The sequence below is a fragment of the Narcine bancroftii genome, unplaced genomic scaffold, assembly GCF_036971445.1.
Source record: "Narcine bancroftii isolate sNarBan1 unplaced genomic scaffold, sNarBan1.hap1 Scaffold_152, whole genome shotgun sequence".
NCBI lineage: Eukaryota > Metazoa > Chordata > Chondrichthyes > Torpediniformes > Narcinidae > Narcine > Narcine bancroftii.
This window is the reverse complement of record NW_027211887.1, coordinates 3,201,564-3,216,764: the sequence shown is the minus strand read 5'-3', so window position 1 is coordinate 3,216,764 and position 15,201 is coordinate 3,201,564. Positions and strand designations below refer to the sequence as shown.

The 15,201-nt window shown below is 44.7% G+C and overlaps 1 protein-coding gene across 1 annotated transcript; it reads right to left on the bottom strand.

Annotated features, from left to right (window-relative positions):
• Nucleotides 1-6,321: 6,321 nt before the first annotated feature.
• On the bottom strand, nt 6,322-8,637 carry LOC138750463 (uncharacterized). The gene is made up of 2 exons (XM_069912522.1): nt 7,026-8,637; nt 6,322-6,920 (listed from the first exon to the last, which is right to left on the bottom strand). Exons 1-2 carry the CDS (start codon nt 7,551-7,553, stop codon nt 6,504-6,506), a joined length of 945 nt encoding a protein of 314 aa, XP_069768623.1. The 5' UTR covers nt 7,554-8,637; the 3' UTR covers nt 6,322-6,503.
• Between the last annotated feature and the right edge of the window lie 6,564 nt (nt 8,638-15,201).

Genomic DNA, 15,201 nt, shown 5'->3' with positions numbered 1-15,201 from the left:
TCTTGATTGATCAAGAACAGTCTCTACTCCTTTCTGAAACCTCTCATGCCTGGGTTCATCCCGATATCCATGTGTGTGTCCTCTCACCAAATTGTTTAAGAATCAGTGACCATAACTAAATCTTTCAGGTTCACATCCTTCCTCCCAGTTTTGTAGTGGAGTCTAATTCTTTGAATGATATTGCCATTACATGTACAATATAGATGTTGTATTTAAAATATAAAACAATCCACATCAATCATCAAGCTGCCATTTACACCTACCTGAGGGATGTGAGAGGACATCAGTACCCAGAGGAAACCCATGGAGTCAAAATTGTAAGGTTTGGAGTAGAGTGGATGAAAAACCAGAAGGCAATTGATGTGTTATGTTGTCTTTTGTTCAATGGATGAGCCTGGCTCGACATTTATCTCGATGCAGTTTTTTTGGAAGTTTATTTAAGAATTTTACAGAACCAAGAAAAAATACAAAGTTTAATCTAAAACTACCCTCTACTACCTCCCACCTCCCTCCTCCCCCTTCTAATCTATCCCAGCCCCTATAACCCTCACCCCTATGAAGCTTATATTAAAAAACTCAATAGCATCGTCTCATAACAGACTGTTACGGTGTGACATCCATTTACATCTTGCAACACGTATAAGGCTTTTACTTAACATCTCAACCCATACATTCCAAATACCAACTTCACATCTTTATAAAAAAAGAATAATTATTTTGCAAATTATACGTTATTTTCTCTAAGTAAATACATGATTGAATTTCATTGTGTCATCTATAAATACTCAATTCGACATCATTTTTCCAAGTTGCAGCTATACATTTTCTAGCCACTGCTAATTCTAAACGAATATATGCAATTTGAGGTTTCTCCAAGCGTAAATTTGCCATAATTGTATTCATGTATCCCAGTAATCATACCCATGGATCCACATATAAATCTATTTGAAAAGAACTCGCAAAAATTTAATCACTTTTTACCAAAAGGGCTTCAACTTTAAACATTCCCACGCTGAGTATAAAAAAAGTACCTGTCTGATCACCAAATCAAAAACACAAATCTGACCCACTAAATCCATATTTTGTCATGTTTTCAGGAGTTCAATATAACTGATGCAGAAAGTTATAACTAACTAAACTATATCGTACATTAATTAATTTCATAACACTAACCAAACACATGTAAGACCACTCATCCACAGAAATAGGAACACATAAATCCTTCTCCCATTTATCCTTTATTTTAAATATATCTACCTTTTTCATCTTTTCTTGTAATAACATATCATTTCGGAAACAAATCCCTTCTTTCCGCTTATCAACAATTAATCTCTCAAATTTCATTTGACCAGGTTATACTAAAATTTCTACCAAAGCATTCTAATAATAAATCTTGTACTTGATAGTAAGCAAATAAAGTATTTTGTGATATTCCAAATTTCTCTCTGTCTATTAAACCAAAGAAGTGAATCTACTTCAAAACAGTCCTCCAATAATATCACTTCTTTTGATTCCCAATCTTTCAAATAAGAATTATTCATAGAAAATGAAATTGTCTGATTCTGATATAATGGTGTCTTAGCTGAAATCTTACCTTTCGATCCTATAAACTGATTCCATTTATACCATTCTCCTATCAAATGTTTCAATACTGTCAGTTGATACTACTGCAAAAGCAGAGGATTCCATTTATATATAAAATAATGTATTGTTCTTTCTTGTATTTGATCCATCTCCACATTCACCCACATCGGAGGTTGGTCAATATCAAACAATCTATTCATAAACTTTAATTGTGCTACTTGATAATAATTTTGAAAATGTGGAATTGATGACCTCCTAAAACATACCTCCATGTCGACTTTTGCATAGAGACTCTAGACAACTTACCTTTCCATAGAAAGAAACAATCTGCTTTATTTAATTCCTGAAAGAACTTTCCCGGTATAACACTCAGAATAGATTGAAACAAATACTGAATGCGTGGATATATACTCATTTTAATACAATTTACCCGTGTTAACAGTGACTCCTTCCATCTATTTAAATCAAACTTAATCTTATTTAATAATGGTACATAATTTAAGCTGTATAAATTTTGATACTCTTTATCCATTATTATACCCAAATAATTTTATTTGACCATTTAAACTTCATAAGTTGTTTACAATCTGAATAATCTCCATCTGATATTAGTAATATCTCACTTTACTTTATAGCCTGACATTACCCCGTATCTTTTCAACAAATTTTGTAATGGTTCGAAAGAATTCTTAGGTTGAGACAAATATATCAACACATCATCTGCAAACAGATTAATTTTATACTCTTGCCCACCAATTGTAATTCCCTTAATATTCATTTCTTGCCTAATTGCTTGGTTCTATAACTAATGCAAATAAGGCTAGTGACAGCGGACGACCCTGTCTAGTGGATCTAAACAAATTGAATGCCTGCAAAATCTGTCCATTTGTCACCACCCGAGCAGGAGTATTAGTATATAATGCCTTAACCCAACTGGTAAAGAGTGGTCCAAATTTATATTTTTCTAACACCTTAAATAAAAATTCCACTCCACACTGTGGAAAGCCGTTTCCACGTCTAGCGCTAATATCATTGTCTGGTTGAGTTGTCTTGAAGCATTAATTATTGTAATTAATTTAGTAATATTATCAGCTGAATACCTGTCCTTGATAAATCCTGCTTGATCCACATGTACTAATTGCGGTAAAGGGTTAGCCAATCTGTTTGCTAAAACCTTTGCTACAATTTTGTAATCTACATTCAATATTATTATTTATTAATATTAGTCTGTATGACACAACTTTTAATGGATCTCTGTCTTTCTTTGGGATGAGTGTTATTAATGCCCTTGAAAACGATTCTGGAAATAAACCTGTATCAGTGGCGAGCTTCAGTACATCAGAATATTCCGGAAATAACAAATCATAAAAATTTCTCTAAAATTCCAATGTAAATCCATCTTCTCCAGGTGATTTTCCACTTGGCATAGATTGTAACGCCTCCTTAAGTTCCAAATCAGTAAATGAACCATCCAAAGTCTTAATATCCTCTTCCTCTAATAAAGGTAAATTTAAATTCGACAAAAAACAATCAATCTGCTCCATATCCGAATTCCCTTCAGATAAAGTCCCGATGAAATGTACAAAATTCATCATTAATATCCTGTGGTTTATGTTATCTCTGAATTTCTCCTAACTGCATTCTAGACACTTGTTCAGTTTCCAATTGCTAAGTTAAAACCGTATGTGCTCTGTCCCTCAACTCATAGTAGAGCTGTTTCCATCATTGAATTATTTTTTCACAATTGTATTATATCAAAGCTTCAATTTGGACAACTGTATTTTATTATCCTCAGTTGAATTTTTCTGAAATGTCTTCTCTAATGTTGCAATTTCTTTCTCTAAGTCCTGAATTTCTGCTATATATTGTTTCTTCACTTTTGCTGTGTAAGTAATAGTTTGACCTCGTAAATATCTTTTTTAAAGTATCCCATAACATAAAATTACTTTGAACTGATCCCTTATTCGTTTCTAAAAAAACCTAATCTGATCTCTTACAAGCGTAATAATTTCAGGTTTTTTTTAACAACATTTCATTAAATCACCAACAATAACAGGTTTCCACCATCTCTGCGATACTACGTGAAATTAACAATAATGAGTGATCTGACAGAATCCTACTCTTATACTCAGCCTGTCTGATTCGACCCTGCAAATGGGCTGATACCAAAAAAAACTATTCTTGAAACCGAATCATGACGTGAGAATATAAGGAAAAATCCTTTTCGGTCGGATTCCTCTGTTCCCATATTTCCACTAAATTTAAATCCCCCATCAACTCAGTTATTCTTTTCGCCATTTTGTTTTTTTTTCACAATTTTTCGAGATTTAATCAACAACGGATCCAAACAACAATTAAAATCTCCTCCAACCATAATATTCTCATTGATTGATTCAAATATAAAAATGCATCAGGAACAAAGTGAACATCATCTTCATTCAGTCCGTACAAATTCATCCAAGTCCAAGCCTCTGAAAATAGTTTCCAATTAACCTTCAAAACCCTCTCTACATGAGCAGAAAAAGATTCTAAAAAGGCACCTTTTTATGTATCTCCCGATAGTTTTTACCTGGCCCACCAGGAGTCACTGTTTTCACTTTTGTACATGGTTTTTCATTGTTTGAGAAGATTTTATAATTTGCAATGTTTTCCCGGGAATTTTAACAGCTCTTGGCTAATATTGTGAACTCCGAGTTGCGCACATATTGAAATATGAAAATAAAGTATCTATTTTGAGGAACAGAAGGAAAGGACACTGCTGGTGACACATTTCAGAGAGCAAAGGTGCAGGAAGGGGGAACATTGCAGAGTGCGTCGAAAGAACCAAACACTTGTTGATCCAAACCAAGACTTTTATTAACTAAAAGACTGGAGCATATCATAAGTGGGTCGACCAGTCCAGAATGACCTGGTCTGGCTAGGAGAAATCCTTTAAGACCTGCCAGTAGGTGTGGCTACACTCTCAGCCAATCACAGTCATCCTACACTACACTCTGGACAGATACACATTGGTGTTAGAATCTGTACTATCAGGGGGAACGACCAGAAGGCAATTGCTGTGTTATGTGGCTTTCTGCAGGTGTGCAGAAATGCTGGGAAACAATTCTGGGGGCCATCACTTTTTCTTCACCCGTTACAGAGCAGCAGGTAGCTGGGAGAAAACAGCAAGGCTGCAGAGAGACAGATAGATTAGGAGAATGGAAAAAGAAGAGGCCAGTGAATTCCAAAGTAGGAAAATGTCTGGTCATGAACTTTGGGAGAAGGAATAAAAGGGCAGATTATTATTGCATAGGGTGAACATTCAAAATTCTGGGGGAGATGGACCTTGGCATCGCCGTGCAGGATGCCCAATAGGTTAACTTCCATGTTGGTGGTCAATCAGCTGATTGGAATGTTGGTATTCATATCGCAAATAATAGGATATAAGAGCAGGGATGTGATGTTGAGGCTTAAGAAGGCACTGGCGAGGCAGCACCTGCAGTAGCGGAGAGAGTTTTGGGCTCCTTATTGAAGAAAGGATGTGCTGGCATTGCAGAAGATTCACAAGAATGATTCCTGGAATGAAAGGATTAATATATGAGGAAGGTTTGATGGATCTTGGACTATACTCCTTGGTGTTCAGAAGAATGATGAGTGGTAGGGGTCCTAAGAAGCACTTCGAATGTTGAGAAGCCTGGATACAGTAGATGTGGTAAAATTATCTCCCATGTTAGAGGAGTCAAGGACGAGAGAGCACAACTTCAGGGTTGAAGGATTCCCACTAAAAACAGAGGTGCAGAGGGATTTATTGACACACAGACTGCAGAACCTCTTGAATTTTTTAACTGGTGGCTGCAGTGACCAAATCATTGGGTGCATTTAATGCACTTCAACTCTGTCTGCTGCAACAGGGTGGATCTCCCAGTGGCCACCCATTTCAATGCTTACATGGCTGACCGTGGACTCAAGCACATTTAGATTCTGATGAAAACAATTCATTAAATCAGTAAAAGTTCAACCACAGCAACTGCTGGAATATAAGTTATACAAAACTGCTGGAAAAAGCAGGTCAGGAAGCAGAGAAACCAAGAACTGGAGAAGTAAGAAAACAAGTGTATTTGAATTGACAGGCTGGAGAAAACACAGAATAGGTGTTGGGAAATTTGCAAAGAAAGTCCTGGCCAAATAATGTAAGAAGCAGCCAAGTGGAACCACAAGATGCCCCTGTTATGCAATTTTCCCAGGTGGCACATTTTTGTGGCCTTGTCTTGAGATGTGCATCTATATGTGGTGCTTAAAAACCCACCGTTAAGCTGGAGGAGCTCAGCCCGGATTTTCAGTGTCCATAGGAGATCAAGATATATTCCCAACATTTCAGTCCTGAGCCCTTCTTCAAAGAATGAGCCAGATACAGGAACTCTTAGAAAAGGCACTTTCAGGTGGCCAAATGCCCCACTTGTAAAGCCGCATATAATGGCAATATGGGCTGCCGGAAGGCCACCTGAATGCGCAGGATGCGCCTGCCAAATGAACTTGGTAACCCTCCTCCGAGAGGTATAATCGGCACAACACAGAAATGCTGTGGTGCCGGGTGGAGGTGTTTGTTGTGTTTACCATTTTTGTTTTTGTTCTGCGGTGTTCAAGTGTGGAGTGTATTTGCAATGTGATTTGTCCGTTCCATGGTTTACATCTAGTTTAAACATAATGTGAAATGTTTACATTGCTATATCGAACTCAGATATTTATGAAGCAATAAGATTTCTCAAAAAATGTTTTTTATTACATTTTTGACAAGCACACAAGTCTCATTTATATGCAACCATTACTTCACGAGAACACATAACATGCCAGGCAGTAGGCTCATGTTGTCGCATTGGGTGGGGAGGGTGGAGGGGGGAACAAGTTGTGGAAATTAGGAGCTAGGTGGCAGGGTTATACCCTTACAGGATGGACAAAATGGCAGAATGGATGGCCTGGTGCCCATGGGCCTGCTGATTGTGACAATCTGTGCTAATGGGTGCAGGACCATCTGCTTCAACCAACGTCCACTCTGACAGAAAGTCTTCCTTGTTAATCTCACATATATTGTGCAGGACACAGCGAGCAAACACAACACCTGGGACTAAGGTGGTAGAGATATCCAGACGGTTGGACAGGCACCACCGGCAGCCATTTAGACGGCAATATGCATGTTCCACCACTATCCTTGCAGAATTAAGGGCCTTGTTAAATCTTTGCTGATCCAGATCCAGTCCTTGGTGCTGTGTGAACCCCTTCATCAGCCAATTTCGTAGTGGATATGCCAGATGACCCACAAGATGCGCTGGAACCTCCACTCCATTAACATCCTTGGACACCTGCAGGCACAACAATGGAGAATGTTGTTAATTCATACACATGACCGTTGACACAATAAGCATACATAAGATTGACACATGAAGCTTTGTAGGGTGAACACTCACGTCAGGTGGGAAGTGGTATCCGCCCTGGTCCTCTTCCTTTCTATACAGAGGAGAGTTGGTAAGCACTCGGGCATCATGGGTACTGCCCGGCCAACAAACACATCTGAGAAGCTGTAACGTGAATGGAAAGCACAGTGAAGTGATAGACATTGAGATGTGATGTGATAAAGACCAATAAAGGCTTAGCTCACCAGAATCTGTGGTCGACCACTGCTTGCAGAACCATTGAATGCCAGCCTTTGCAGCATGCAAGCTGGGGGCAATAATGGGAATATGTGATCCATCAATGGCACCGGCACACATTGGGTATCCCCTTTGCACCAAGCTGTCATTGGTCTCCTGGAGACGTGTTCCAATGGGCAGGGACATGAGACGTTTACCGAGGAACTTCGTCAAGGCGGCCGTCACCACCTGCACCACCATGCACACGGTGCTGATGCCTATTCCAAAGATGGGACTGATGGATCGATACTCACAAGGGGTGGCATACCAGCGCAGAGCCACAGCTAATCGAAATCCCGGCTCCATGGTTGCTGCGCCTGGTCTATGCGGCTTCAGGTGAGGTTCTTAGAGTTCCAGCACGAAGTGAAAGGTGCCATGCGACATACGAAAGTGTTTCCTCCATTCAGCAACATCAAATTTGGTGTGGTCATTTCTCCAGAACTCAGTGCCCTGGGATCAGTTCAACCTCCAGAGAGACCCATGTGTCACTGACAAGCATCATTCACCTTCGTCTGTGAACAATGGTGGGCGAAACCTCTGAGCAGAAACAATTTCAAGCTGGCACTGGAAGGTGTTGTTAAGGTTACTGAACGCTTACTGTAGCTTTTGACAATTCACATCTGATAGGTAATAGACTCAATCAGCTGTGTTTGGGCGGGAAACCAATATATGAATGGGCTGCCTTTTGGAGGTTGGGACCCTGTTGGGAAGAATTGATCATTGAACCCTGTCTGGAAGATTTGCTGGCCTAAAGACTTGTATTTTCTCACCCACTCTGGAAGCCTGTGAGTGAGTAAAACCTATACTGGTTGTATTTTCATCGGAATTTATAGCTATCCTATAAATACAAACTTCTCCATGTCCGCCACAAGAGTGGGGATCTCCCAGTGGCCACCTGCTTCAATTCCCCATCCCATTCTCTTGCTGACAGCCTGTTCATGGTCTTGTCGTGACTGCAAAAGGTGGTGCTACTGAAATGAAGCACCTCCACACAGCATGAAGTGAACCAGTAACTGCCTTTATATGAACCTCTCGTGCTGCTTTTAGGGGACGACCTCATTCCTCTCTGGGGTGCGCTGGTCTAGGGGAGTGATGTCAGTGCGTTGCGAAGTTGCTGCAACCAGGATGTGGCGACATCTCCCAGGCAACATGTGTCACCAAATGCATGCTTCTCATGAGAAGGGAAGGGGGGCCTATGCCATCTTGTACCAACTGACTGGGACAGCGATTCGGCCCGCCTGACCACATGGTCGCTCGGCCTGCTATGAAAAACCTCATCCCTATCACATCCAATTAACACCTTTTGTTGGGCTGGATTTGTCCCCTAACCAGAATTCTGAGCCTTTCTGAGATTTCCTGCTTCTGGGTTATTCTGTTTATTCCTTGAAGAAGGGCTCAGGCCTGAATGCTGGAAAGAATAGCTGAGTTCCTTCAGCATGTCAGTGTGTTTGTAATTATAATCACAGCGTCTGCAGACTTCTGTGTTTCACTCATCTTTATTTGTAATACAAAGAACTGATGTTGGCAGTGGTGGTGGGGAGAGAGTGGGGGGTGGGGAACCATCTGATGGCATCCTCATTAGTACCTGGACCTACCACTTTGTGTCAGCCTATCCCAACAACTGGGAGCTACAACCCTGCGACAGTTCCCATAGAATTAGAGGACTAACAGTAGATCTGTGTGGAAAGAACAACCTTAGCTGCTTCTTGCCCTTTCGTGTAAGACTTTATTCGTAATAAATGATCGACCACAAAAAACCCTGTTCCAAGTCTCTTTCAGCCCTTAGTATCATGTCCATACATTCCCATCATTGAACATTTTACATGCGCTCTCTGTTTGCACTCGGATGGTGAGTGGGAGCAGTTCCTTTGGTGCTTCAACCTTCTCCCGACCCCTGCACAGAAGCTGTTCTTCATCCTGCTGATGCTGGTTCTGATCCTCCTTTCTCTTTCTTGATGGGAGCAGCTGAGAGATGCTGCGGGCAGGGTCAAAGGGCTTCTCCAGGATTTGGCATGGCCTCTTCAGACAAGGATCCTGCTAGATCACACTGATGGGGAAGAGGGAGACTCCAGTGATCCTCTCTGTTGCTCTGAGGGTCCTGTGGATTGACTCCAATCCATTTCTCTGCAAGGACCCTCTCATCCAGTTTAGTTTGTACTTGTGTGGTGTTTCAAGGTCCCTCGGCCTGACGGAGATTGCCGATTCTATCGCATCTGCTGATTCCAAACGACCTTAGTTCCTCCGTCCTGTCGGGTCAGTCCGATTTATTGTTTCTCATCTTTTGTTTGATTTTTTAAGATTGTGTAGTGGATGTGTGTGGGGTATAAGTGCATGGGTGCTTGTGGGTGGGTATATGTGTGAGCGTGTGTAAGAAGGGGTGTGAGGGACAGTGTGTGTGTGTGTGTGTGTGTGTGTGTGTGTGTGTGTGTGTGTGTGTGTGAGGGAGGGGGAGTGTCTGTTGGCATTTGGGTGTGTGTGGTAGTGTGTGTGTGCGTGCATGTATGTGGGGGTTTTATTTACAGTGAAAAAGTATATACAGAATATTTACAATATATACAGAATATATACAGAAGAGTGAACAAATATATACAAATATATCAACGATCAAATATATACAGAACATATGTACAAAGCACAACATCGACGTCAAATGAAAAGAACTCGACAAAATTATCTCACTTATCGAACACGTCCCTGATATAAAAGCACATCTACCAATTTGCCCCGAAATAGTTGGGGTTGTGTGTGGGATTTGGGATGTGTGTGTGGAGTTGTGTGGAATTGGGTGTGTGTTTGTGGACTGCATGTTCGGGTATTGGGGTGTTGGATGGAACGTGTGAGTGGATGTGTGTGGTGTGTGTGGGTGAGATTGTGCGGTGGATGTGTGTGGGTTATATGTGCATGGTTGCTTGTGGGTGGGAATGTGTGTGGGTGTGTGTAAGAAGGGGTGTGGGGGAGGGTGTGTGTGTGAGGGTGTGTGTGCAGATATGTGGGGCTTTTGTTTACAGTGAAAAAGTATATACAGAATATATACAGAATATATACAGAACAGTGAACAAATATATACAAGTATATCAACGATCAAATATATACAGAACATTTGCACAAAGCACAACATCGACGTCAAATGGAAGGAACTCGACAAAATTAACTCACTTATGGAACACGTCCCTGATAGAAAAGCACATCTTCCAATTTGCCCCAAAATCATTGGGATGTGTGTCTGGAGTTTTGTGGGATTGGGGTGTATGTTTGGGGTCTGCATGTGGGGTTATGGAGGGAATGGGTGAGGGGTTGTGTGTGGGGTGTGTGGGTAGGATTGTGTGGTGGATATGTGTGGAGTGTATGTGCTTGGGTCCTTTTGGGTAGGTATGTGTGTGGGCGTGTGTAAGAAGGGGTGTGAGGGAGGTTGTGTGTATGTATGTGTGCGTTTGGGAGGGTGTGGGAGTGGGTATGTGTGCGTGTGTGCATTTCCTTCTTTCCATTTTCCATAAGTGAACAAATATATGCAGACATTTGTACAAAGCACAACATCGACGTCAAATGGAAGGAACTCGACAAAATTATCTCACTGATAGAACATGTCGCTGATATAAAAGAACATCTTCCAATTTGCCCCGAAATAATTGGGGGGACCTATCCTGAACGATTTTCAGAACCTTTCATTCTAAATCCCGACTTCCAGACCCATATTATATTCGTCTAGGAACAAAGTCTACTTTAAATACAAGAATCTGGTTCGGAGACGGGATTAAGGGGAGAGGGAGAAAAGAGATTCTATTGGAGTGTGGATGTGTGTGTGTGTGGGGTCACTGTGGGAGTTGTCTGAGTGTGTGGATTGAGTGTGTGGGAAGTGGATGTGAGAGGTTTGTGTGGGGTGAGTGTTTGGTAAGTGTGGGGATGTGGGGTGTGTGTGTAAGTGGGAGTGTGTGTGGGAAGTGTGTGTAAGTATGTGGGTGTGTGGGGTGTGTGTGGGAATTGTGTGTGGTTTGTGTGTTGTGTGGAGTCAGTGTGGAAGGTGTCTGAGTGTGTGGGAAGTGTGTTTGTGGGTGTGTGTGAGAGGTGTGTGTGGGGTGTGTGTAAGTGGGAGTGTGTGGGTTGTATGTGAGGATTAGTATAGGGGGCTGTGTGGGGGTGTCTGAGTGTGTGGATGGGGGGTGAGAGTGTGTGGGATGGGTGGATGGGGGTGTGGAGGGGTGTGTGTTGTGGGGTATGTGTGTGGCAGTGTGTATGAGGGGTATGTGTGTGTGGGTTATGTGTGGTGTGTGTTTGTGAGGGATGTGTGTTTGTGGGGGGTGGATGTGTAGGGAGTGCGGTGTGTGGGGGTGGGTGTGTGTAAGGTGTGTTAATGTGGTGTGTGTGTGTGAGGGATGGGTGTGTGTGGGAAGTGTGTGTAGATGTGTGTTTGTGAGAATATGTGTAGGGGGCAGTGTGGGGGTGTCTGAGTGTGTGGATGTGTGGGTGGGGGGTGAGAGTGTGTGGGATGGGTGGAGAGATGGTGTGGAGGGGTGTGTGTTGTGGGGCATGTGTGGTGTGTGTTTGTGAGGGATGTGTGTTTGTGGAGGGTGGATGTGTAGGGAGTGGGGTATGTGGGGGGTGGGTGTGTGTATAGTGTGTTAGTGTGGGGTGTGTGTGTGTGAGTGATGGGTGCGAGAGGGGTGTGTGTGGGAAATGTGTGTAGATGAGTGTTTGTGAAGATAAGTGTAGGGGCTGTGTGGGGGTGTCTGAGTGTGTGGGTGGGGGGTGAGAGTGTGTGTGAGATGGGTGGGTGGGTGTTGTGGAGGGGTGTGTGTTGTGGGGTATGTGTGTGGCAGTGTGTGTGGGTTATGTGTGGTGTGTGTTTGTGAGGGATGTGTGTTTGTGGGGAGTGGGTGTGTGGGGAGTGGGGTGTGTGGGGGTGGGTGTGTGTATGGTGTGTTAATGTGGTGTGTGTGTGAGGGATGGGTGTGTGTGGGAAGTGTGTGTAGATGTGTGTTTGTGCGAATATGTGTAGGGGGCAGTGTGGGGGTGTCTGAGTGTGTGGATGTGTGGGTGGGGGGTGAGAGCGTGTGGGATGGGTGGAGAGATGGTGTGGAGGTGTGTGTGTTGTGGGGCATGTGTGAGGGTGTGTGTATGAGGGGTGTGGGTGTGGGTTATGTGTGGTGTGTGTGAGGGGTGTGTGTGTGGTTGTGAGGGGTGTGAGTTTGTGGGGGATGGGTGTATGGGGAGTGTGTGAGGGGTGTGGGTTTGGGGTGTGTGTGGGGGTGTGTATGTGTGAGTGGGTGTGTGTGGCAGGGTGAGTGTGTGTGTCAGTGTCTGTGTGGGGCACCAACGTATATAGGACATGGCAAGCATTGCATGCGCCCCCACCCTGCTTGTCAGCGCTACTTCCATCCCCATACTTGTCAATGATGACGTCATCTTGCACCCCTTGACACATCAGCGATGGCACCAACCTCCCTCCCTCCATCAGCGATGGCACCAACCTCCCTCCCTCCATCAGCGATGGCACCACCCCCCTCCTTCCATCAGCGATGGCACCAACCTCCCTCCCTCCATCAGCGATGGCACCAACCTCCCTCCCTCTATCAGCGATGGCACCACCCCCCCTCCTTCCATCAGCGATGGCACCAACCTCCCTCCCTCCATCAGCGATGGCACCACCCCCCTCCCTCCATCAGCGATGGCACCAACCTCCCTCCCTCCATCAGCGATGGCACCAACCCCCCTCCCTCCATCAGCGATGGCACCAATCCAACTCCCTCCATCAGCGACGGCACCAACCCCCCTCCCTCCATCAGCGAAGGCACCACCCCCCTCCCTCGATCAGCGACAGCACCAACCCCCCTCCCTCCATCAGCGAAGGCACCACACCCCCTCCCTCCATCAGCGACGGCACCAACCCCCCTCCCTCCATCAGCGACGGCACCACCCCCTCCCTCCATCAGCGATGGCACCAATGCCCTCACCCACACCTCCCCATGGGTCAGCGACTGCACCAATGCCCTCACTTCCACCATGGGCGCTATTTTGGGGTTTGTGTGTGTGGGGAATTTGGGTAAGTCTCTGATGTTTGGGGATGTGAGTATGGTGTGTATGTGTGGTGGGTTAGTGTGTGTGGTGGGTTAGTGTGTGGGGTGGATTTGAGTGTGGGGGTTGTTTGTGTTTGTGTGGTGTTTTTGTGTGTGAGTTTGTGTGTGTTAGGGGTTTTGTGCTTGTGTGGTGTTTATGAGTGGGGTTTGTGTGTGTGTGGGATTTGAATATAGAGAGTGTGTGTGTGGGTATGGGATGTGTGGCTTGTGTGGGGTTTGCATATGGAGGGTTGGTGTGTGTGTGTGTGTGTGTGTGTGTGTGTGTGTGATATACGTGGAGGGAATGTGTGTGTGTCTGTGTGTGAGCGCATGAGTGTGGGGGAAATATGTGTGGGGTGGTGTGGGTGGGTGGATTTGCGGGTTTGTGTGTGAGGGGGTTGTATGAGGGAGTGTGTGTGTGGGCGTATTTATGGCTTGTGTGTGTGTGTAGGGGTATGTGGTTCGGGATGTGTGTGTAGGGCCATGTGAGTGGGAGTGCATGTGTGAGGGACTTGTGTGGGAAGGTGTTTGTGCAGGGTCGCATTAGTGCGTGTGCATGGTGGGATTTGTCTGGCAATGTTTGTGTCAAGGGTGTGAAGGGTGTGTGTGCGGAGAAATAAGTGTGGCAGTGCATGCGAGGGAGAGAGTGTGTAGGGGGCATGATTGGGAATGGGTTTGTGCGTGGGTTGTGTGTGCAGGGGTGTGAATGCGGTGGTGAATATGGAGGGGCGTCCATGTGCTGGGTGTGTATGTGGGGTATGTGTTTGGGGGATGGGTGGAGGTCTATGAATGGGTGTGTGTGTGTGGTTTGTGTTGGGTGTGTGTGGGACGGGTATGTTATTGTTTTTGTGGGGAAGTCTGTAGGGTTATGATTGTGTGGGGTGTGTATGTGGGGAGTGAGTGGGGGATGTCCATTGGGGCCATGTTTTTTGGGGCAGATGTGTAGGGTTGTATTGTGTGAGTGTGCGTGTATGTGTGTGTGTAGGTGGGTGTTGATTCTGTGTTGGTTGTGTGTGGGAGGTGGTCAAGTGTGAAGGTGTGTGTGTTTGGGTGTGTGTGTGAGAGGTATATGGGGTGTGGGTGGGTGTGTGTGGGGGGGACTGTGTGTGTGAAAGGATGTGTGTACGGGTATGTGTGTGGGAGGTTTATCTGTGTAGGGGTTGTATTGTGTGAGTGTGCGTGTATGTGTGTGTGTAGCTAGGTGTTGATTTTGTGTTGGTTGTGTGTGGGAGGTGGTCAAGTGTGAAGGTGTGTGTGTGTTTGGGGGTGTGTGTGAGAGGTATATGGGGTGTGGGTGGGTGTGTGTGGGGGGGACTGAGTGTGAGAGGATGTGTGTACGGGTATGTGTGTGGGAGGTTTATCTGTCCAGGGGTTGTATCGGGTGAGTGTGAGTGTGCGTTTATGTGTGGGATGTGTGGCTGGGAGTTGATTTTGTGAGTTGTGTGTGGGAGGTGGTCATGTGTGAAAGTGTGTGTGAGGGGTGTATGTGGGCGGTGTTTCTGGGTTGTGCGTCGGGGTATATGTGTAGGTGTGGTGTGTGGGAAGGGGACTGTGGGTGCATTGGGTGTTTGTGGAGTGAGGGTGTGGAAGGTGTGTATGAGTGTCGAAGGGTGTTTGTGTATATCTGTCAGAGGTTGTGTGTGGGGGAGTATGTGTATGGGGGATATGTGTGTGTGTGTGCGCAGAGTGTATGTGTGGGAGTTTGTTGCGTGAGGGTGTGTTCCTGGGATGTGTATGTGTGTGTGGGGTGTGCATGTGGGAGGTGTGTGATTGTGGGGGGTGTGAGTCGGGGCTTGTATGTGTGGAATGTGTGTCTGGGGATGTGTGTTGGGGGTTGTGTGTAGGGTGTGTGTGTGGGAGGTGTGTGATTGTTGGGGTATGTGTCTGGGGTATGTGTCTCGAGT

Excerpts from the sequence above, each read along its gene's own strand:
- LOC138750463 (XM_069912522.1), bottom strand. The coding sequence starts at position 7,553 with ATGGAGCCGGGATTTCGATTAGCTGTGGCTCTGCGCTGGTATGCCACC. Across the intron at positions 6,921-7,025 it reads GATACCACTTCCCACCTGAC|GTGTCCAAGGATGTTAATGG; the intron begins GTGAGTGTTCAC and ends TTGTGCCTGCAG.